Source organism: Mchenga conophoros, linkage group LG22 (assembly GCF_057382185.1).
Source record: "Mchenga conophoros isolate Kocher_MC1m ecotype Shallow Benthic linkage group LG22, M_conophoros_male_GT1.1, whole genome shotgun sequence".
NCBI lineage: Eukaryota > Metazoa > Chordata > Actinopteri > Cichliformes > Cichlidae > Mchenga > Mchenga conophoros.
Window position 1 is genome coordinate 14159747 of NC_140546.1, and position 24837 is coordinate 14184583.

Genomic DNA, 24837 nt, shown 5'->3' on the forward strand with positions numbered 1-24837 from the left:
ACTTCTCTGTGAAAATGTAATTGACCTTGATTTAAAGAATAACATCCAAGAAGGTTTCGTTTTTACTAATATTTAGGAAGTAGGACTTTGCCAGTTATTGAAATGTTAAAATGTGAAATTTAGTGACCAGTACAAACCTTCTGAAGCTTCTCTGTTGTCTCTCTTCAAAACAGAACTGAATGTGACTGAAGGCAATGTGATTACCTCACCGTTAAAGACCGTGTTGCTCGTGAGCTAAGTCTAATTAATATTAGCTTTTTTCCCCCTTGTCTGGTGTCTGGGATGGTAACCTCAAGCAGCAGTCTGTCTTGTGCTGTGGTCTGGTAAATGACTCTGAATTGCTTCCTGGCACTACCAAAAACATATAAACTCCACAAAGCCTCCCAAAAATAAAACAAAATGTGTTTGTATACTTAGGAGAGATGGAAAAATGTGGTTATCAGAATTGGGTAAAGTGCTTCGTATAGTAACTCCAGGACCGAAATGGTGTAATCATTTGGCCAGAAGTAATAGTGGCCAAGTGCATGTTAGAAATTGAGTTGCTTTAACATTTAGTCTGCAACGGAAGAATAATGTGGCTTAAACGTTTTTCCAAACAGAATCTTTTTCTGGTCAGTCACATTGTGCTAAATATAAAAATGTCTCCATGTCGTAAACTATTTTCAGGATAAATTTAAAAATAAAAAGTTTCGATTAACAGCAGATCAGACTAGTTGAAAATCTGTGATGCGCATCCAAAGGGTGGATCCCCAGCGGGGACTCAAGGGCAGCTGCAGTACTTCAGGTACATGGTGGAGTACTTACTGTAGGTTGCATAACATATTGTTGATGAGGCATCCACGTACTCTGGACCTGAGGAGAAATATAGAAAATGTAAAATGATGGTGGCAATATAAAATTTTCCTTTGTCTTAGTAAGAGCTGAAACGTATCCCACATAATACAATAAATGCAATTCAAATAGTCCCAATATGTTCAAATACTCTTCAGTCTGTAAGTCTTAAAATGATTGTGCTGGTTTTAATGCACCAAAATGGCTGAACTTTACACAGATTAATTTGTGCCAAAGAATTACTAGAAGAATCTGAAAGTCTGGAGGCAGCCCATCTCCCTCCTGCCTTCCCATTATTGCCGGCAGTACGTTGTGCGTTGAGCCCGTAAAATGAGTCTTTTTCTGTATTATAAGAATATTAAAGCTCTGCCCAGTGCTGTTGGAGCAGGGGTGAAAGGTCAGGGACAGACCTCTAGAGAAGACTCACAAAATACAAAAAGCATTTTTGTTTTAATCTCAGCATAAAACAGAACAAAGAACTTCAACGCTACAACCAGAGGAAAAAAAAAAACAGTGACAGATATGCATATTTACAAATGTAGATTCAAAAGTTAAAGAGATGGAGAAACAGTGACAGTGGAAACTATAAAGAAACCGGAGGAATGGACGATGAACAAACAGAGCTTTTATGCTGGAGAGAGGAATTAGACAGCTTGTAGCAGACAAACACACAGACTGGCCACTGATCCTGGTAAAATGATTAGATTAAACAAAGACAAACATGGAATAATCTGCTGTAAGAGCAATCAATCCTCTGAGCCAACCCAAATGCGTGATTTGGATCCATACCTAAACAAGCCTGATATTCTATAACGCGGTGCCAAGTCTGCTTGTTTATACACGGCAATATTTGTTCTCCCCAGCTGAATGGGACAGCAGATAGACACAGAGAAAGCTTATATTTAATCACTTGTCTTCTGCATTTTCTAACTAAGATATTGCATGACCGTCATGTGATTATTGCAACAAGAAAGGATGGCTTTACACTGGGCTTAAGGAAAAAATCGTGAGAGAATCATGGTGAAATCTTTGCTGGGTAAATAAAAAAAGCCAGTCTTACATATACTAACGTGAGGGAGGCTCACTCACAATTTATCTGAAGCAACCAAAGATGAAAAAGTCCAAACCTGAACCGATAAGAACACAGTGAACACAATGGGAGGCTAGTCCAATCCACTGAAAAGAAACAGACAAAGAGACCGCCAACATATTTACTTCATAATCTCAGCTTCCTTTTCAATTTTGTTCAAAGCCCTTACGTCAGATCTTTACAGCCTCCTCAGGTGTTGTACAGATTCTTATATTATTAGATTAATCTCAATTCAATTCAGTTTTATTTATACAGTGCCAAATCACAATAACAGTTGCCTCAAGGCACTTTATATTGTAGGTAGACCCTACATTAATACATATCATATGACCCCCTATGAGCAAGCACTTTGGCGACAGTGGGAAGGAAAAACTCCCTTTTCACAGGAAGAAACCTCCGGCAGAACCAGGCGCGGGGAGGGGCGGGGCCATCTGCTGCGACCGGTCGGGGTGAGAGAAGGAAGACGGGATAAAAGCACCTCTCAAACAGTGCAATGTACAGCAATGTTGTAATGTGTTTCCTGATAGCTGAAAATGTTGTAATGCATTGATAATGTGTCCTCTGGGTTTGTTTGGATGCTGAGAGATAAGTCCCAGTTTGCCAGCTGTGAGACAGTTGTGTTCACTCATTTTTTTACTTTTGGAACCAAACACTACCATCTTAGGTTCGTGAAAAGACTGTAGTTTAGTCCAAGTTAACAGCAGATATATGACAAATGCGTTTATCTGTGGGATGTTAAAAACAGCAAAAGGGCTGATGAGTTACAGCATTAACCACTTCAGCAGGACTTCACTCCCAGACATCTCCCAGATAAAAATAAACCAGAAAGCCAGAGACTGATCTGTTATCAGGCAGGAAAGAACGTGAGGGAAAACGTGCTAAGTTGCTAAGTGTAACACAAAATATAAAGAGATCCAAATGACTGCTTTTGAAGATTAGAGTTAACTGACTCGACCTGAGCTGGCTTTTCCCCAAAGCACCAAATTACAGCTTTTACAGAGTTGCTCAGAATTACAGCAGGTAGAGTAATTCTACATGAACATTAGTTTCACTGTGAGTGAAGGGTAAAATGTGCACAACCTAAGAAGCTCCCTACCTCTGGCTGAACTTCACAGCTTATATTATAATTTAAAAGAGCCTGTCAGCCAACAGGCCAAAAAGCCGGTAAGTCAGTTGTCGAGCTGCATGGTCAGCCAGCTGGCCCTCGTTCCAACCAGTCACACGTAAACCCAAACAGCCAGCCAGTTAGCTAGTTAGTAAGCCTGCCAGCCCCGCGTCCTATCAGCCAGCCACATATTTAGTCAGCCAGTGAGCCAGTCTGTATAAGCAGTGATGTAAACCAGGCTCACGGCTGGCTGGCGGTACTCGTTGAAATCTTGGTAGCGATCTGGCCTGGACTGTCTCCTGTCATGCGGATCATCAAAGTCGTTTTTTCCAGGAAATGAATCCAATCGTTATTGAGGAGCCAAGCATAAAGAACGCCAGAGTACCGCTGTTGGTATGGGTCATTTGCAGATCTGATAAATCAATTCTATCAAAAGCTCCAAAATATCAACGCGACACAAACATAAAAGGAGGAATGACACATACAGTCATTTCTGCGCACCTTGAGATTTTCATTACAAAGGCAATACTTTTCATCATAAAAGGAAGTGATTTCCTTTTGTCTTGCATATATATCTGCCTGGCTTGTCTTCTCCTTCTTTCTTCCCCGTACCTCTTTGTACTTGAGCAGAAGATGAAGGACTCACCTTCCTGCCGTGACTGGCTGAAGGGCAATATTACAGGAAGCGGCGGCAGAGCTGCCCGATATTGAAACTGTGAGGATTAATATTCCTCAAAAGCCTGGCCATTGTTTTTGATAAATCAATTTGGGAAGCCTTCCGAGAGCGGATTAGAGGCGCGCCCTGGCCCACTTTTCTCCCTCCTTCTCTCTCCTCTGCCCCTCCACCACAGGTACTGGACCAGAGTTTTAATCAAGCGTGCCTCAAAGACGGGCGCCGCAACCTTCAGCAACACCCCTCCTCTGCCCACCCAGCCGTGCCATCGCCATCACCTAAACCTACTCTTTCTCTCTCTCTCTCTCCATCTGTCTCTTCTATTTTCTTATCTATCCTTCATCTCCTTTCTCCTGCTCTCTATCCTCGTCTTTCTGTCTCTGCATACCAAACAGAGGCGATGTTAAACGATAGTGTCTGATCGAGAGGGCACAGTGGCAGCGTCTCTTGATGTTTAGATTCGGCAAAGGGTGTTGCATGAAATGCGCAGTGACGGAAAATAGTTAGCGCTCCTGACATATCACAGGGCCAATTTTTACGATCCCGCTCTGTTCTGTTGCATTACTCCACTGATCGCAGCAGTGAGGAATGCAAACGTTCGCTCTGGAAGTGGAAGGACTGGTGCTGAAGCTAGGAAAATAAAATAAAAAGAGATCGAGAGAGGGAACAAAAGAGGTTTGGACTACAGGAGAGAGGAAACTGTTTCTTTTTCCTAGATACTTTCATTCTTGATGGGTGTATTTCTTTTTTTCTACCTTGTCAGCCTTTTTAAAATCCCCCTTTTTCTTTGCCGCTTCTGTTCTGATCCCTGGCGTGTTTGCTGCCTACGAAACAGATGTCATCAAGCACAGCTGGAGCATCGAAGAAACAATGAGGGAAGAAGCGAGAGCCTCATGCTGTTTTGAAGCCCACCCCCTCTTTTCCAACCCAAAGTGCACAAAATACACAAAGTATACTCTCATATACATACACACAGAATCTACCCATATTCCAGTGCATTATGGCCCACCTGATATGTGGAAACGGGGGAAGCAGCGATGAAGGGCGTGATGGAGGTCTGTGCGATCATGCGGTTGGTGGCGATGCTGTAAGGCGAGGAGTAGAACCTGAGCCGAAAGGAAAAAGGAACAGAGGAATAGATTTGAGTAACTAACAGTAGAGAGAATACCTAGTTTATTTGCATTGGGTGGTTCCATGTTACGAGGCTATTAAACGACTTTAATAGAAACATCTGAAAAATGTACAAGACTATTGAGTAATACAGAATATTTGGTATGCCTCAAATCTTGCATTAATGACACTTGTAAGTGAGCAGCAGGGACTCCTCAAGGCTGCGCAAACAGGAATGTAAATTCAGTTGCGCTTAATGCTCAGGAGGGCTGAGGTCAGGTGACTGTAGAGGGAAGTCCATGACAGTCAGTACTGCTTGATTGGCCTGAAAGGTAATTTCTTCAAAGCTTCGAGGTGTGCGGGGAGTCATTACCCTTCTCCACACAGCTGGAAACCAGAGGGTGTGCATATGTCTACAGAAAGGACTGCAGCTTCTAAGTGGACGGGGTGTGGTTCGTTTAGTATAGGCGTCCAACTCTGGAGCAGACAAACATCCTCTGACTCGATTACGTCCACTGCATTGTTGACTGTATGTCTGATGCAAGGAATATTCTCCTACTGCCTTACATAAAAATGAATCCATCAGTAAAATGAACTTGTCCATTCTCCATGGTAAGATATATGGTATATGCTCATTCACAACTTGGCCTTGTTTCCCTCTTCATCCTCTTCAAACTGCTATTAAACAGCCGTCTGTGTTGCTTTTCTATTTCTCAGTGAGGCAAGCTTGATGTGTCACCCTTCTCATGGTGTGGTTTCTTTTGGTCTGCTTGCTTAAACTTTAGTTTCAACTTCTGAATATTTGGCTTAGTTCTCATACTGGAATTTACTTAATAGAGCAATAATAATACGCTGGACAGCTGATGGACGGCCATATCTGCAACGGATTACCGATGCACTCAACACTGGGATATAGTCAAGGAAATCTTTTTCTGTGTACTTGGAGACCTTCTTTGTGTAATTGAAAGACTTTATTTTAATGCTGAACATCTAAAGGTGCTGAATCTCCCCGAGATCCCCTGGGAGGTTAAGCGGGATGTCCAACAGTCTCAGCAACAATTGATGAAAATCATAATACTGGCCAAGGACAGGCCAACACTAATTCTGTAACGAGCCTTGAAATCACTACATACAGCATCAACGGCGACCAGATTATAGTTTGACTTTAATGGTCCGGTGTTGTGAAAATGTGAGTCAAACACCAGCAGCTCAAAAACAGAGTTTTCATTGTTTTATTATCCATGTCAGATTGTGCAAAATGTAAAATGATTTCAATGAATGTGAATGACACATAAAAGTGATGTTGTGTAGTTTGCTTAGTAGTTTGGAAACTTTGGCAGCTTGATTAAATATAAAAGGTCAGTTTATGACAAAGGAAGGAGCTACATTAGTTTTCACCCAACGCTGGGATCGTGTGCAGTGTTTCAGTTTTTCTAAACGTCTTTTTGCTTTTGGTTTCTGAAAGTATACAGTTACATTTTATGCAAATATTAACACTGAGGAGGACATGTAAATTAAGTCCCTCAATAATATATATATGCATTAATTATGGGTAATTTGCATTATAATTATATACAGCACTAAATTCACCAATTTGAATTTGAACTATTTATGTACCTGTAAGAAATGTAAAGTAGCATTTTTTTAAACTATGCATTACGTTTTTTGTTTTACGTTATTTTTCTTCTTTTCTAGAGAATGATTATTTATGTATATTGTTTTTATTGCCCTCTAAAAAATCTGGTTCAAGGTGCTGAGAGCGACACATTTTTCTCTTTCTCTCGCAGTTTTGTATCTTTGGGATCATAAGTTGAGGGATTTATACTGAAGTAGGCTTTTACATTGCAGGGCGTATGTAATGAGTGATGCTATTCATCAAGTGTTGTGTTTTGGTTGAGACTGACTCACTGGAGGATAAGTGGTTTAGGAAGTGGGAGTGAGGTGCTTCCTGTGAATGACTGAGGACAGAGGGAGATAAAGGGGAGCCTCAGCATTCTCCTTCCTGTCTCAGCACCGTGGGGAAAAATAAAACATGACGCCGGGTCATTTATTTCCACAGCACCATGACATGAAGACACACATATCTGAGTATCCAAAGACAGACACACACACACACACACACACACACACACACACACACACACACACTCGCCATTTCTCACCTGACCTCACCAGTGAAAACCGATATCTGAACTCCATATAGATTTCCTTAATCAAACAGTAACAAAGTGCAGACACTACATTAATCTTTGTGTATGACAGTAGTATCGACTGGGGTTCTATGAGCCAGGAGGCGAGTGTATTAGCTGGTGCCAAGGATAGATCAAGTCTTACCCATTCTGCATTGCAGCAGGATCATATGTTAACGCCATGCCAGTCTGAAAGAGAAAAAACAACAACAAATTATACGGCCTATCAAGATTCATACAGTATGGGAAGTAATATTAAAATGCTGAAGCAAAAGAAAATGTGACAACTTGTCCTACATTACCACCTTTTATATCAGTTTTTTCAGTGTGACAATGTAGTGTCATCTGCTGTAGTAAAAAGGAGAAGGCAACAAAAGCAATCAATCTCACTCTAAGTGAGAAGCCAGTTTCTGATATTTACTGACAGACAAAAATGAGGAATGGCGATTTGCAGCGAAGCAGCAAAACACACAGAAAGAAGTGGTCAACACTTTTGTTTTAAGCCTACTTTTCAATAATGACCTAAACAAAGCCAAAGAGAAGACTGTGGCTGGAACACAATTTGATCAATGTCTTGTCCTTCTTTTTTACAAAAGATGTTCTTCCATAAATTTGGTGACATGATTTCAAGCTGCATTTAACCCTTTTAAAGTGTCTCTTATTTATATGTTTATATGTTGTCGTAAGTCGGACACTGATGGCTTTGCTGATCGAACGTACTTCTGTGAAATACAGTTAAAGCCATAATTTGTTGGACAAAAATATAATTTTTGTAGTTTTAACTTTATAGACCACCACAATTATTTAATTGTATAGGACTTAAGTGCAGACTTTGAACTCTAATTCAAGGGGTTTTACAAAGTTGTTGCATAAACGCAGTTTTCAAGGCCACATGAGGCTTACTCTGTTATTATTCAATAACAAATGAAACAGACATAATATCTGAAGTTGAGCGAGGCCATCCTCATAATCAAAAACTACAATAAATCTATCAGACAGACAGCAGAAACATTAGGAGTGGTACATTCTTAAAAAGAAGGAACGCACTTGGCCAGAGCAAAAGGTCTGAAAGACCACACAACAAAGTGTATGATGACAGAGGCACTTCCATAGCTGCGGAAAAACAACATCAAACATCTAACCAAGCCAAGAACACTCAAGGTAATAGGTGTATTTTTTGTCAAGGTCTACAATCAACACAAATGTAAATGCAGAGAGTTTACAACAAGCCACTGATTACGCTCAAGAACAGGAAGGCCAGATTAGGATTTGCCAAAAAAACATCTAAAAGAGGCTGCACAGTTGTGGAAAAATTCTTTGGACAGATGAAACCAATATGGAAAAATACAGACAAGGAGAGAAACCGCCGAATCCAAAGCATACATGTGTCATGCTGTAATTCCTAAACAGTCCATGCGAAATTTTTGTGAAATTCCTTGATGTAAAGTTGAATGTTTGCCCTTCAATTGCATTATAATTGTTTGATTTCACGTTCACTGTGGTGATGCACAGAGGCAAAACTATATAAATCACGTCTTTGTCCAGCTAAGTATTCAAGAAGGTCACAGAGTAATTTTCTGTACATTTAACCACTTCTGCTACCTCTAAATCACAGTGTTTTCCCCGTACGGGCTACTTGTATGTCACCTGTACGTCAAAGGCAATGCTGTTGATATACTCCTGCACTATTGTGACCAAGATAATTTGCTGTACATTTATTGTACTCGAAGAATAACTTGATTAAGATCCTGATTGTTTTTGTCCAAAACAAATGAAATCAAATCCAAATAATCTCATTTCAAAGTGGAAAAACTGACAAGTGACAAAGCCAATGTGAGGGAAAGCTTAGTCAATAGGACAAAGTGAATTAGTATCGAAGACGCGCTTTTCTATTTCAACCACGTATCATCGTGTTTTTATGAATGAGAGGAAATAAAGAAATGGCCTTTGGAGAGAAAAGAGAATGAGTGGAAAACTGAGTTCCTTGTTGTGATGGTGTGTGTACATGTGTCTAGGTAAGTGTGTGACAGCAAACCTATCCATGAGTGTGTGTCTGCGTGTGATTGTGTGAGGCCCTTTTTTAGAGTCCAGGAGAGAAACCTGTGTGCCGCAATCCTTCATCTGCATTCCTGAAGGTTCTCTCCCCCCGAGGAGAGCTAATCCGATTTCTTTTAACAGGAGGCTGCTGAGGATGGCAGATTTCATCAGCATACACACATGCACACACTACACATTTACACACACACACTCATTTTTTGCCCTTCCTTTCCCTCACTTTGCCCTCCCTCCCACTCCTTTTCTTCTTCAACATCTTGTGTTCTCCTTTCTCTCTCTCCGTTCCTCACTCCCCTCATCTCTTAATCTACCCCTCCCATCTTCCTGTAAGTCTTTTGCCCTTGTTCCCCCAGAGGGCTACCTACACTGAGCTATACAGTTAAGGGAATAGTGGCTCAGAGGTCCAAGGGGATCAGTGAGCCTGGACCGAGCCCTCGAGAGTGAGCAAAAACACAGACTCTCCACCAAATGACAATGTCCTTGCTTAAACTAGGGATGTGTAGGGATCCAGGCATGGACGGACCTTTGTGTCTAATTTTGTGTATTTACACAACTGGTTGTAAAAGGCTTTCAGAGACGTTTTATATCAAGCTGTAAAGGCCGAATGCAGCCACTCAGTCCATGCGCTTTGTAATTATTTTCTACTTTAAATTTGGTTTTGCATCTGTGAACATCTCTTTCTGTAAATCCATACATGCAAAGGTCTCTGTGCATGTATTTATACTCTCCCTTTACATGAAATCCAAGATCAAGAGAGTTGCATTGCACGCCTGTCAGCATGTTTGCGTGCGCGAATGTGTGTTCCCATGCTCGCTAATAGCAGCGGCAGACATGGCCAGCTGTCTCGGTGAGGCTGATAACTCCCCTAAGTGCTGCCCTTGGTTCCGCGTGTTGATGAATTCCACAGCAGAGAAGCTCCTGACCGGAGGACCCTGCATAGCCAGTGACTGATTACTGATGCAGTTAGCTTTTGGCTCCGTCAAAATGAGAGGAAAGGAAAAGACACAGACAGACTGTGTATCCGTCTTAGCTTGATCCAAGACTGCAGAAAAAAACTTGACTTTAATGCTGTACAGACCCCGTGAACAAAGCTTGGCCCTGATAGAAGCTCCCATGAACAGACCTGACTTTCGAAGACCAAGTGGCCGTTTTTTCATGCTTATGCAGTAAATAAGACTTACTGTACCATGTATTTTCCACTAGAATATGTTCTCCCTTCTATGTAAATGTAAAACGATAAATATGCCCTACTGTACCCACAGTAAAATCCCAAAATGTAGCACAGTGACAGATGGCTCCAAACTCATGAAAAAGCCATAGAGTATGACTCAGTTGTTTCTTTCTGTAGTCAATCATTAATTCAAGTTATCAAGTTTAGCGAGTTGTGAAGAATTATTTTGCATCAATATCATTTCAACTGTGCTCTAGGGTTTACAAAATGAATTATACTAATGTAGTCTCAGTGAAAATGTGAATGCATTTTATCATGGCAATAAAGCAGCTTTTTTTTTTTTTAGCATATTATGTATGAAAATGCATGTATGCAAAATTGTGTTTAACAGAGTTAAAAATGTGAGGACAGCCTACACTAGCGGTTTTAAAGACGTCACCTGTTCTTTCCTGTTGCAGAAGTGGTTTTCATACTTATTCTGACACCTGGGCGCCCTTCAGAAGCTGAAAAAGTTCACAACTTTTTAACTCTCAACAACAACAAGAAGGAGGAGCAGCTAAATTTTAGTCTAATAAAAGACAGCTCAACAGCTAGTTGTGTTTATTTTCTTGTGCTTAAATCATATTTTGAAAGACCATGTGAACTTCCTTCTGCAGGCAGCTCCTTCGCCTAAACCGAGCTGAATATTTCTAGTAATTAGGACCCAGCTCATCTGATAAATCTCTTGCCGTGTACTGCATAGGAGTAAGGGCAGCTTCGACTCGATTCTCCCAATGTTTTTTGGTGTTCATGAAAACAGCTCCACATCCCCACTCCGTGCCCCAAGGATGACCCGCCAACTCCTTCCAAAAACCACAGGAAAACCAAGTCGAGTCATCGTCTCTGTGTCCTCACACACGCTGACCCGCTCCCTCCCTTAATTTTTTGCCTGCTATACACACATTTGCTTCTTCTGCCTTGTGGCTACACACACAAACACACACAGGGACATCTGTCAAGCTTTCACACAGACTGGAAAGCCGGATGTTTTTTTTTTCATCCACACTCATTCCCCTAGAGTAGGTGCTTGAGAAGTGTGACTTTGAAAGTTTTTATGTGCGTGTGTGTAGGAGTGTGTGTTGGTGTAAAAGAGTTAGGATGTGAAGAGAGAGAGACAGAGAGAGAAGAATGAGCACCCATGGCGCTAGGCGCGCGAATGTGTGGTGGAAGAAAAAAAATGCAGTGACTAATATGTTTGTCAGCATGAGACAGCGAGAGACAGCACTTTCTAGACTCCCACTTTGGGTAGTTTACAAGAAAATCTGTCATATATTTCTCAATCCTCACCACCAGCCACCCTGCAGCACTCAACCCCTTGTAACTCCTGACTGATCATGCAATGTGTTCCCTCTCTCTTAGTCTCAGTGAGTCACTTGCTCTTTCTCTCTCCATATGTTGCTGTGGGATCTGGGAAGACTTCAAACACAGGAAGAGGAGACAGTAGACAAAATGGAAGAGAAAGAAGCTGTGAGGAGGGAGTGTTTAAATATGGGTGGAGGAAAAGGGGGAAGAGTGATGGAAAGCTAAAGATGGCGGTAGAGTGAGATCTATACTGTAGAAGGAGAAGGTAGAGAGACATGTCGGAAGAGACAGTAATGGATGGCGTAGGCTGTTGCTTCGCTTCATCTGTCTGCCACAGGGAGCGGAGTGAGGAATGGCCTCAGTTCTGATAAACAGACTAACATGTGATGGCCATCTCCCATCTCCCCTGCCCACAGCTGATCAATGACCACACAGAGGCACACACATGCTTCTAAGGGCCATCCACTTTATTCTAAGTGTAAATGTACGCAGAATGCACTGCAGTATCACAGTTTTAGATCAACCAGACTTTATCTGCAGGTGATCTGAGTTGCATTGTGATCAATGTTGGCTGTAATGCTTTCCAAAGTAATGCATTACTGTAATCATATTACAGTTCTTCAGTAATGCAGTCATTTACCAGAATTACTGTACTAAACAAAGGTTCATTACAAATTTCTTCTATCAAAACTGTTTGTTTTCCTTAAGTTGATTTCGGTTTGGGTGCAGGGAGGAAGAAAACGGTGGAGGGATGTACAACTTTTGAGGACTGGAAATACCACAGGAAAAGACAAGAGCACGGTGGTAGAGTGCAGACTTCACTAACAACAGAAACAACTGCATTATACAGCTAACACAACACGGGCTCTTTGCAAACATCTGCACAGACAGCATGCTAACAAAAAACTAGCAAAGAGCCCAGAGTGATGTTAAAGCTGAGTGTTTGCAGACTCCCTCAATAATACAGGGATTTTCATCCGCATGTGGAACTGTAGCCTAAGGTTTAAAAACAACTTGTAACTATGTGACAGTACATTTTGGGTAATGCTGGTAACGTTGCAAGTAGTATAACTAATGACTTTCTCTCGGAAATAATCAAGTAACAAACAGCATTATTTTTAAGAAAAGTAACGAGCACCGTATAATGCTTTGAGTAATCACCCAAACATTGGACAGGATGTGACTCACGTGTAAATGCAGTCTGTAGAGAAGAACAGATTTTCTTAAGAAAACTGTAAGGTCACCTAACTCTGGCTGTTGCTGGCATCCCAAGGGAGCTCAGCAAAGACACAGATGTGACACAAAGCCCATACAGCAGTATACCTTTCCCCGACCCAAGACCTGCCATGAATGATGATAAGTCTGCTGCCTCTGTCTCCCAAATCTGTAAGCAACACTGTATAGCAAAGTCAAGATTATATAGATGCCTATTCTTACCAGATGTAAGCACAAAGGTCTATTATTAGCTCTCAACATCAGCATAATGTATCAAAGTGAATGTTAGGTCAGCAGTCTGTATCATGTTGCTGTTGTTTAACCTCTATATGATGTCGTCTTTACACACCAAACAGTCGTTTTCATATTAAACCACCTCATTCTCAAATACTTTTTTAGCTGGTCTGAGCTTAAAATAGAAAAACTAATTACGCAATCATGCTTTAAGACAATACAAGAAGATATATTTTTTAATTTGCTCTCATTTCTCAAGTCCTTTTCAGAACTGATAAAACAGGGTGGCATTTCTACGATTTCCAAACTTAAAGTTTGACAGAAAATGAAATAAAGCACAAAGGTGCCTTTAAATGCCACAGAATGTACACAGAAAAATGCAGTTCACAAAAAACTGGAGATGAATCAATACAAAAACCAATTATTTATTCTCAAGAGGCTTTAATATTGGATGCATGCAGTGGGTGTAAATCTGCAGAACTTATTTTCTTGGTACAGGGTTCTGGGAAATCTGTTGGAGTGAAATTATGTTCAAACACATAAATTTGATGAGCAGCTTTAAAACAATAAAAACTAAAGTAAACCGAAGCTCAAGTCTCCCTAAACCCACATTTATACCTCACTTTTTGTGGATTGCGGAGGGGAGGAGAGGGTTATGATGCAAAGGAAGGTACGGGACGACAATAGTGAAAGTTTCATGCTGAGACACTTACAGCATCTTTTTTGAATTGAATTTGAAGGACAGAAAACTAAGTAAATATTCTTCTTATGAGCTTTTAGCTCAGCCTCTGGGTGAACTCAGAATTCTTAAGAAACTCTGAGTCTCTAGTTTTTCCTTTTTTCCTCAAGTCTCTTCTTGTTTAAAAAGCCCTGAGATACGCTGAAAACCCAATCTGCTAAAAACTTTACACTAATTAGCAAACATATTTGTCCAAAATGTTCATTTTTAGTGTTGTAATTTCAAAAGTGTAGCAATTAAGGCACAATTATAATCACAGAGAAATCTAAGGACCTGGTAAAGCGAATTAGTAAACATATTTTACAGGCTAATATATCACGTCGAAGGTCAAGTGTCTGTATGCAATGCAAAGAATGCATTATAGCAAAATGAATAAATGTTTGTGTCTATTTAGGCTGCATCCGTCTCCTTTAAAAGGAAGCATCTGATCACTCCCACATACACAGTCATCTCACCGAGCTGACCCTGCCAACCTGTCAATGTGTGGGCCTGAGGGGATGTAGCAATGTGATTTAGGTGAAACACGCTTCATTGGTTTATAGGTGTTAGGCCTGCTGAACATGTGATGGACACGGACACACACACACACACACAGCCTGTGTAGGGAATACAACACCTATGTCTTAATGCATGCTCAATAATTCAGTGAAGGAAATCCCGGAAAGTTGATTCTGTTCATCTGGACGAAGTGTTTTCAGTGGGAGGAATGTTTCCTCACTCTTCCAGCTGACTTCTTCAATCTCAGCTGACTACAGCTTTCCTCAACCTTATAAACAGTTCAGTTGCATAACCACCAAAAGTAGCACCATTGACTAACAGTGAGCCATGAGCTCAGTTTCATGATTGTTGTCATGACCATTGGTCGATGGCCATGATAATTGTTCACAGAGACTTGGAGAATGGCTGCAATTCAAGCTTTGTAACACAGTGAAAGATGTAGTCATGGCAAAACAGAAGAGCTACCTCATCCACCTACAGGCCAGTGGCTATTCCTTCAATGATGAGGACGTGCACACATCCTGGGCAGGTATGGCTCCTGGTTTGAGCGGGGAGTAAAGGAGGCCATTTGAATGTGGAAAGGGAGCAACCATCGCTAAAAAGAGGAGGAGGCAATCTTCTGACAATCATGAATCTGAGCTGAAGAAATCACTTGGATGAGAGATGAAACTGTATCCTCCACCTACTTCTTCACACATACTCACAAACTGCGTCTGCAGCACACACTAAGACGTATGGAGAGTTTTTCTTGAAGGACAAACATTCCATCTTTCCTCCTGTAACTTGCAGTTTCAGCACAATTGTCAGACTGAGCATGTGCAGCTGCACGTGTGTGTGCATTCTGTCTCTTCTATATAGTCCCGTCTAAAGCAGTCGCGTACTTGTCTCCTCTGTTCGTCCTTTCCAGTATATCCTGTTGGTAGTCTAAGAAAAGATTTTAACCTCGTATCTACATGTTACCATACCGTTTCCAGTTTCAGGTTTCCCAGCATTCTGCTGTATGGTGGAAATATATGCACTCAGTGAGGCTTGAGATGCAATTTACATGACAGCACATATACATCTGGAGACAATTTGATCGATATGTGGGCTATTTTTCTTTTCTTTTTTTGAAAACATCTCCATACATGATAGTAAATACAAATGGCAGGCGGTAATACTTTACATTCTGCCAGATGTTTTAGCCAACTTCTTCTGATCCCTTGTGAGCAGGGTGGAGCCATTTCTTAGAAATACCACTACCTCAGATGGTCATCTAGAGATGTGGTGCTACAGTAGTTAGTGGAGTGTAAGTGAGCGGTGTTATTTTGTCAACTCATCCGAATAGCAGCTTATATAGTTTTTAGCACATTTACTCAATTTTATTGCTATTTTATTTGTGAATTTAGCTTCCAGGTGAGATAAAATCTATATATAAAATCTATATATATATATAAATATAGTTTAAATCACCAGCAAACCTAAAGGAGGTGTATGTAAAGAGAGGCATTTGCCGAAGAAATCTTTATGTGATTTACTATTTCATGAATTGTGCTACACCAAAACCCTGTGGAAGAGTTTTTTTCCAGTTGCGAGTGAGAAAAATAAACACTGGCGTAACATCTTACCTCGCCTTCTCTGTGCCACGGCCTTCCATTCTGAGGGTACTTGCTCTGGCTTTGGCGTTTCTTCTGCCCTCCGTCGGCAAATTTGCACAGCAAAGGCTCCGTGGGAGCTGCAGAGAGAGAAAAGGACAAAATCATGTTAGCAGAAGTGCATTGTGCGACCTTTCCAAAAAGAAAGAAGCCCTTTTGAACTGTGTCCTTTGTCTCTTCTTCTACCACTGCATCTCTTTCTCTCTCTCCTCCCCCTCCCTCCGCTCTGCCTTCCTATGGAGCTCCTACACAAATTCCCAGTCCGGTGATGTTGGCAGGCCCTCCCTATCCTTGCAACGGCTGGCAGCCTATGAAAGAGCATTGCAAGGTATTGTTGAAATAATAATCACAGTAATCGCTCTTGTAAATACCTCTGAGATGGTAACACAGGACCGCTCTGTCAGCCAAAGCTTATTTCTAGAAGGCGTTCCTGTTCCTGACGCATAATCCCTCCGTGTTTTACTGTAACAGCCATCTCCTCTTTTATTTGAAATTTTTATGTCTTTTTCCACTCAGCAGCCATCAGCGTGAGCACCTCACTGGGGTGCATGGTTTGAGAAACGGCTGATATAGACGTTACTGTGCTGTTCTCGGTGCAAACACTAGGGGCAGGCTAAGGGTCCCCGAGATGAAACCGTTACAGAGGATTGACAGATGCTCTAACTTCAGAGCTGGCATCAGCAGAAATAAAGGATGGCTTGAAAATGAAACAGCTGTCATTATACACATTAAAAAAACAAAAAAGAAAAGAGCCCCCTGAAGAGCGACCTCATCTAAGCTGTATCTGCATCAAAAGCCTTTTGTATGCATAATTACCAATGAAAGGTCAATGAAAGTGTTGCGATAACCTAAGCCTGTGTAAAGATAACTTGTGAAAGGGCAGTTTCCCACACTCGTGCTGCAGGTGAGCACCTAAAGAGGGAAAAATTGGCTCAGGCAGATGACTTTCCTGATGAGATAGTGCAGAGAGGAAAAGCAAATCTGAAGACAGTCAATCTGGAGAGAAGAAGAAAGAGTAGGGGGGGAAAAAAGCATGAGAAATGAGCGGCTCGCTTGGCTGGGGATCTGGGGGTCTTCACAGTGTCCGTCCCCTTTTCAGTCAGCGTCAGCGAGATCGGAATCTCTTAAGACACAGACTGGGGAGATGAAACAGGGGAAGGGAGACAGTTGTATAAACAAGCAGAAACACAGGAGTACAGAAAGCGTAAAGAACATGAAACAACAAAAGGAGAAGATGGTGAAAGAGATAAGGGAAATGGCTGACCAAGGAATTAGAGTGTGAACCTAAACCAGGATCAAACCCTGGGAGAGTTGTACAGTTCAGCAAAAGTACAGTACACACAGCGCCAACAAGTTTGTCCAAACACTGAACCGATGCTGCTCTGCACCTGGCGGCTTAGGAGAGAGCTGACGGCTCTCCTGTCAACGCATTCACATTACAGGCCTGGCAGCTTGTGACACGGAGGCTTTGTGACGACACTGGCCAATGATGGGGGCTGTCTGCAGGAGGCTGAGCAAAGGGACCTTTCATCACGCCATGTCAGAGATGACACCGAGAGAATTGTTGATGCTTTAATCTCTACTCCCAGATGTTAGAGGTGCTTTGGGTCCTGATAATAATGCAGCATCACAAGACAGGAGAGAAAAAGCTTCTGTCTAGACTGACAAAGCAGTGACAGCCATGAAACAACCTGAAGTTAAGTGAGCTCATGACAAGCGACTTTGTCAGGCGATAAATTGATAAAAAAAAAAGAAAAAGGAAAGGCCGAGGCGTTAATGAGCTAATCAGATGATTTGCTTTTGCATTTAATTTTCTCTCATGCCAGGAATGTTGCTGCTGAAAATATGTTTTTGTTAGTTACAGGAGATGTCTGAGATGCAAATGAGATGAAGGCTGTGGAGCTTACGGACTGCATTTATGTGGCTAAAGGGGTACTATGGGGCTAAATGCATGCAAACAAACTCTGGAAAAACAGCAAAAGAAATTTACTGTGTTTCTGTGCCTTTAGGGTCCACTACAGCACCAAACTTTTCAGTCAGCCAAAGAAAAAGTAGCAGGGAAGGGAGAGCGCATGAGACGCTACAGGAGAAAAACAACAAAAGCTCCTCCAAACCTCTCCTTTGGCGCTGTGGGAGATAATTAGCTATTGGAGAAATTTGGAGAATCTGACATAGAGCACGCTGACGTTCCCCCAGTGACTACATCCCCAGTTCCCACAGCGAACTAGCCCATTTGTTTAAGACTCAAGCCCAAGATCAACAGCCTCGCACCACCCCACCCTCCCTGTGAACACACTCACCCTTCTGTAGCCCTGAAACACACACCCTCCTCCTGCCCTTAAAATCTCTTTGCTATAACCTTTGAAAACACACAAAAATAGCCAAAGACACATACGCAGAATAAGCCAGTGCCAGGCTATAAACCCTTCTAGACCTCTCGCCACACGGCGTCATCCCTGGCACGGCCCAGAACAAACTGGGCCACCGACTACGTTCCAGCTTGCTGATCCTGCGTCTTTAAGGTAAAGGCTTCAAGTAATGCCTAATTCACTTTGGCTCCAGAATATGTGTTTTCGGGGGCTTCTTGCTATGAACTAATTTACTGCCCCTTTAATGATTCGACATCATGGGAAAAAGACGAAGTAGTTTTGGTCAGAGGTTAACAACTGCCGCTAACAAGGTGCTCCGTGGGAACCCCTAATTGTTTTTTATGTAGGTTGCTGTAGGAACTGGTAAACACGTTAACGAGGGGTGGCTGCGGACATGCGCACATGCATTATGGGCTTTGAAATATGCGCACCAAGACCGACCACAATCACGCACGCACATGAAAGGGGAGCAGTTTAGTGAGAATAAGATGCCTGTGCTGCCAGCCTCATTTGATCATAGCCTTGGCTCAATCATGCTCCTCAATGTGCATTTGGCTCTGAAAAGATAGTCATGGCATTCTGCACATCAATAGACGCATTACCAACAGACAAAACGAACCAGCAGAGGCATGGAAATGCACTTGTGTAAATAACAGCGACAATAGAAATCTAAATGAAAGCTTGTTGAAATTTTCACTTATTAGCGCTATGTTCATAAGCAATTATTGCTGTTACAGTTGTTTCCTATGGGACTGCACCTGGTCGAAATCAGCTCTTTGGCTGCAGACAAGCACAGTGGCTTTTTTCTCTATCTATAGACAAAGAGCGCTCGTGCGCTCCGGATGGCTTGAAAAGCCAGCTGAAAAACATCTTGATCTATGAATGCAAATCAGTACATGTATTATAACACGTCAATTTCGGCCTGTTGTACATTCATTTGGTGCTCTGAATTGGACTGTACATCTGTTTGGCCTGAATGGTGAAATCAATGCAGGAATGCTCCATAGTTGCAGAGGGGCTGTGTGAAAGGTTTTGCTCAGTGAAACAGCCAGCTTTTCACCATCAGGACAGTTACAAAAGAGGCCTCTAAGAAGGGTTTGGAGTCAAACTGGGCCGGCCTTGCTTTGCTCTCAGAGTGTCCAAAGCAATAAAGAGGGCAAACAGAGGGAACTGTTCAGCCACTTGTACCAAAATATGTCAGCCTGAAAAGATTCAGTGAAAGCAAGCTCTCGACTTCTCAATGACAACTTTAGCTAAAGGTTCCTATGGGTCTCAGAAAAGTCTCAGGAAGGCTCACTGTGTTTTACTGCAAGGACATGTTAGGGGAGAACATGGAAAAGGCAGAAAGAGGACAGTATTTTATTGGAATTCTGCTCTACTCTGATGCTGCTCGAGGGGATCTCTAATTGGATCAACAACTGTCTGATTCCCTTCAGCCAGCTTGACCTGTCTGCCCAGACTGAGGAGGCTGTGTCTTATGGGGAAGAGAAAGAATAAGAGTGGGAGTGAGAGAGAATAAGAGACATAGAAAGGCACAGAGGGAAACAGAAGGCGTTAGAAAGGGACGCTATTCTGGAGAGAGATAAAAGGATGCTAGAAAAACATGACAGGTGGATAGGACAAGCAGGGTCACAGAACAAAACTATAGCAGTGCTGCATATACGTCGCCATTGTCAGAGTCAAACAGACAGCCTCAGAATGGCTGCCAACCTAGAAGGCAGGCGGGAACAGCTTTCCTACAGGGAGGGCTTTGACAGATCCCAGTCGATAGCTCTCACAACTGCCATGCTGGCCTTGCATCCTTCAGCATGGAAATGAAGACAGTCTGCCAGGCGTTTTGCTGACAGGGACGGCACACATGGCTCAATGACACGGCCCAATAAATGGAGCCGGCGCTGAGAGGAAGGCATGGCAGAGAGCGACACAAAGAGGAAAGGGAGATAGATGGAAGGACAGATACAGTGTCATAGACAGACAACGAGACAAGAGGAGATGGTGACAGAAAGAGACAGAGGGGAGAGATTCACCGAGTTTAGAAGTGACAGGCACAGTCCAGTTTTCACTCTTCCGATCCATACTGTATAGCTCATCTCTTTGAGTGGGATGAGCATAGGGAGAAGGATGTCAACAACAGCTTGCTTCTCATCCTGCATCTGCTACACATGCTCAATGGCTATTGATCAGTGCTTGCTTAGACTTCCATAGAGGGCTTCTGCAGCACGCCATGCAGTTCTGGTCTGAGATGATATTATGGATTACGGGAAGGGAAATGGAGGGAAGAGCCCTGCATGCGGGCGGTAGAAGCCTGATCGATGAGCTATTGCACACTTAACAAGAGTAATGTTATGTAGGGAGTCTCTGACATGCTAATCCATCTCTCACTCTCTTTGTCCATCTCCCTCAATCGCATTTCTCTCTGTCGTAGTTATCTCCTGTCTGCATCTCTCACTCCCTTTCTTTTTCTCTTTCTTTCTTCTGTCCATCCATCTATCCATCCACTGCAGAGCACCGAATCCAGACCAAATTTAGACAAATAAACAAAACTGATGGACGAGACGACCTCCATGTAGGTCTGGCACTGAGTCAGTCTCTAACAGCGCAGACAACTCAAATCGACTGAAACCATCTCGTGGTAATGGGAATACAAAATGCAATTGCCAAGGAATATGCAGAAATCAATGCGAAATGATCTAACAGAAAGGTGAACAATACTCTGCTTAAACACTGAGTTGTAATTATTTTAGCAGCTGAAAATATGGGTTGAATATAATTGCACTTCAAGTACTGACTCTGGATTAATCTGCTTTTGCATTAAATTTGAGAGCCACAAGTGCAGTGCAGCGCCAAACAGGAGGAGGGGTTTCCAGCTGCTCGCTGACTCCTGGGAGACGAGCTCTGATGTACCGGTGTAACGAGAACTTCATTTTAGCTTAATCAGCTAATTCCACTTGCTATTCCCAACACTAAGGTTGCCATGGTGAGTAAATAAATTACTAGAAACAACAAGTGCAGACAGAAGTTTGTGAGTGAGTGAGTCGAAGTTATGCTTATGTGTGTTTGCCAGCTCTAATGAATGGCTCACAATCCTGCATCCATATATTGAAATAACATTTATACAGGCAGACAGTCCCCACTGCATTCGGTCCAAATGGCATAGTTGAGTGCTTCTGGGTCCTGCAGTCAGCTGCAATGTTTAAGTGGCGGTGGCAGATGTTTCTAATGTTAAAGCCACACAAGCTGCTCTACGCTGCCAACATCTTTGTTTCTGCAGTAGGTCTCAATATCACTACCAACTTTATACAGCTGGCCAGGGTGGCAATTACAGTAAAAGTGGCCACAAAAAACGTAAGAGCAGGGTCTGAGATTAAAATGACTATTTGTAGAGTGGATCTGAAATAAGATCCAAGAAAATATGCACCAGGCAACTTAAGCCAGCACTTCAGATAGATAAATCTATAAGTGGGAAAAATAGACTTTGGTGTTAAGGATATTGATGATGTGTTGTACTCTTCAAAAAGCTACATCACTTGTTCCCCACTGAACTGATGAAACAAGCTTTGGAAGAACAGACTAGTTTTATTTTTCAAATAATTTACAATATGCATGAGAATCTTCTGGGTCTGGGTTTTTAAAGATAAAGTTCACCCCCAAATTTTCCACTGGCCTGTATTGCCATCTAAACTGACTTTGTATGAGATACCCAGCTTTGGAGACATCGGCTGCTGTGATGTCTACCTTTTTTTGGCTATAATGTATGAAACTCAAAGCACTAGTAAGCCGGTGTGAGAAGTTTCATAGAACTTTCAATGAATTCTTCTTTTAGTTTTTGCATCTGCCAATCAAAACTAACATTACAGCTCAGCTGATGAAGAATGTCATTAATGTTTACATTGCAGGTAGGCTACAGTCCCATGGGCCTAGTCATTGGTAGTCCATTTGGCAACCAATGACTGTGAGGGAGAAATGTGTATTTTCTTACTAGATGTGAGTGGTTGCTGGCAATCACTATAAAACTGAATGCTAAAGGCATGTTTGCACAGGTCTAGAGACTGGTCAGCAACCACCTGGAAATCATGTGTCCTAAAAAGAGTCAAAATGAAGTCCACAATGTTGCACGGAAAACTTCATTGATTTACTTTGGTTGGTTAGTTATGAGTCATCAGTAGTTTGTGTGGAAGATGCAGACTTGTCTGCAAATACTTTCAAACTACTTGCGAAGGAGTGTTGAAAATGTGCAACATACGAAACCGTTCGTCTGCAAAGTAAAAGTTGCACCATTTGAAATGTGTTGATTTCAAAGGCACACCTTTTACTTTAAAGGTGAATGCTCTCCATTTCTAGTTAGCATCATAATTTTCCAAGTTTTGCTACAGCTTAGAGAGTAAGTGGTGAGTTTCTGCAGACAAATTGGCATCTTCTATGCAAACTACATGTGACTGTGGCTGCAAGTGACCAAAGCAATCAGAAAGTTGTGGTTTAGGAACCTCTCTGTGTCGCCAGCAACCACTTTCCAGCTGGTTCGGGAATACACATTTTTCCCTCACAATTGCTGGTTGCCAACCATTCTCTTGGCTGGTTAACTCTTCAGTCACACTGTTGCTGGGCGTAGTTTTGGAATTTTCTAGAATAAACTGTTCACAATAAAGATTTCTGGATTTCTGGTAAATAAGGTTAGCACGTTGTTAAAGCATGATGTTTTGAAAGACATTTCAACAAAATTTTTAAAATGTATTATTTGGTACTTCTGGCACCGTGTGACAATTACTATTTAAATTTATTATATTCAAGAGAAGAAGAAGACATCTGTGATAACTTTAACACTGGGCTTCACAGTTTAAAATGTTTTAGATGGATCGACAACACTACAAGCCTCAGGTCAAATATGTACAATTGATTGTAGGGTGAACTTTCCCTTTAAAGGTTATATGGTTATATCGGGATAATAATTCTTTATTAAAACTTTCAGAAAAAGATAAACAATAGCATTAAAATATTGACCCAGTCTAAAAATGAACATTTCTTCTGTCCATCCATCTGTCCTGGGAATTAATACATAAGCCTTCACTGGCTTGACCTTGTGGTGTGAAACAAGTTCTGGCGTGTGAAACTGCCCTTTTTTGGCTGTGGCAGAAGAACACAAGAGTAGTTGTTGCCGGACTTTGCCTGTGGGGGTTGACTTGTGCTTCTACGCTCTGTGTCACTGCCTGTGTGGGCAGACAGTGAAACTAGCTCTGTCCCTGTTAGCAGAGTATTATAACACTGCCAACGCCTCCAGTGACCCGTGAAAACTCCCAGCTATAGAGATGAATCATACAGCGCTTTGTAATTCAACTGAACTGCCCATCTACCAGACCTACAGCAAATATTTCTCAGTATATATGACACTGGATCAGAATCAGAATAAATCAACTTTAAGCTCTGACAGTACGCCTTAAAATGTATCATGTACTCTATTGTTCTGTGAGGGGAGGTTTGAATCTCTTGTGAAGGCTTCATCACTTATATCTAGCATTAAGCCTGAATGCATATTAGCATCTTACTCAGCTTTACACACCTTTCGTTATCATATACAGCAAAATGTAGGTTTATTTATCAAGGCGAGGTTTTGCTGAGTGGGTTATTTTTCAGCACTTCTCTGCTTGACATTCAACAAAGTTACTCAAATTCACACTAGGAGTGCATTACAAACAGTCCTCTATTATTGGCTAGTATAAAGCTCTGAGGAAATAGTGGATGCTGGGTGTTTTTTTTTAAATAACATCTTGCCTCTCTCGGAGAATTTCCCTGGTGGTCCACAGACCCAAACTTCTGGTTCTCTTTATTATAAGCTTATATAACCTTTAGGTTAGCGTGCTTGAGAATTGCTAACAACATTTGAACATAAGCAGAAAATACGCTGCAAATGAAAGAGCCACATCAGTTAGAGTAGCACACAAAAGGCAGTGTGTCTGTTAACTAGGTTTCCACCGTAGGGGCTTCCAGTAACAACGGTATGGACAGGAAAGAAAATGAAATTACAGCACAATAAATGAATTATCAATAAAAAGCCTCAATACTGTATCTGAGGGAGGATCAATATGCCAGAGCTGGGCTGCAATGTGGGCCCAGGGCTGCGGGTAGCCAGATCAATAATGTCACTGGGGGTGATTGACGATCAATGCTACCAGTGACATTGATTTATGATCGATGAAAGAAGGGCACCGACTAATAAGGGGGAAAAGGGTGGAGGGGAAGTGTGCATGGGGGATTCCATAGAGTCCCCTTTACTGTAACTGATTGGGGATCGATGAAGAGTGGCACCGCGGCTGATTAGGGATCAGGCCGGTCTCGAGCAGAGGAAGGCAGCTATGTGTGAGAGCATTTGGTTGGTTGCGTGGAGACCGGCTTGTCTGAGCTGAGCAGAGCTGCAGAGACTGTAATTAAAGCTGTGCTGAAAGGAGCTTTCCACTGTTTGATAGAAGCTGCAGGTGCAGCTCTCTTTGCTCTTTCACTTTCAAAAGAGCAGCCATGCACACACACCCACACGCGTATAGTATACACTCTTTTATGCTCACTCAGAAACATACAGAACACACACAAACCC

The 24837-nt window shown here is 42.0% G+C and overlaps 1 protein-coding gene across 4 annotated transcripts in view; it reads right to left on the reverse strand.

The window, feature by feature from the left end:
- LOC146549089 (RNA-binding motif, single-stranded-interacting protein 3-like) overlaps window positions 1-24837 on the reverse strand; it is a 298248-nt gene that overhangs the window by 26476 nt on the left and 246935 nt on the right. For all 4 annotated transcript variants that reach the window (XM_085261925.1, XM_085261923.1, XM_085261922.1 and 1 more), the window contains 4 exons: window positions 15859-15965; window positions 7144-7187; window positions 4709-4805; window positions 805-852 (listed from right to left, as the gene is read on the reverse strand). In XM_085261925.1, the coding sequence (XP_085118051.1) occupies window positions 805-852; window positions 4709-4805; window positions 7144-7187; window positions 15859-15965 (296 nt within the window). The remainder of the gene's footprint in view (window positions 1-804; window positions 853-4708; window positions 4806-7143; window positions 7188-15858; window positions 15966-24837) is intronic.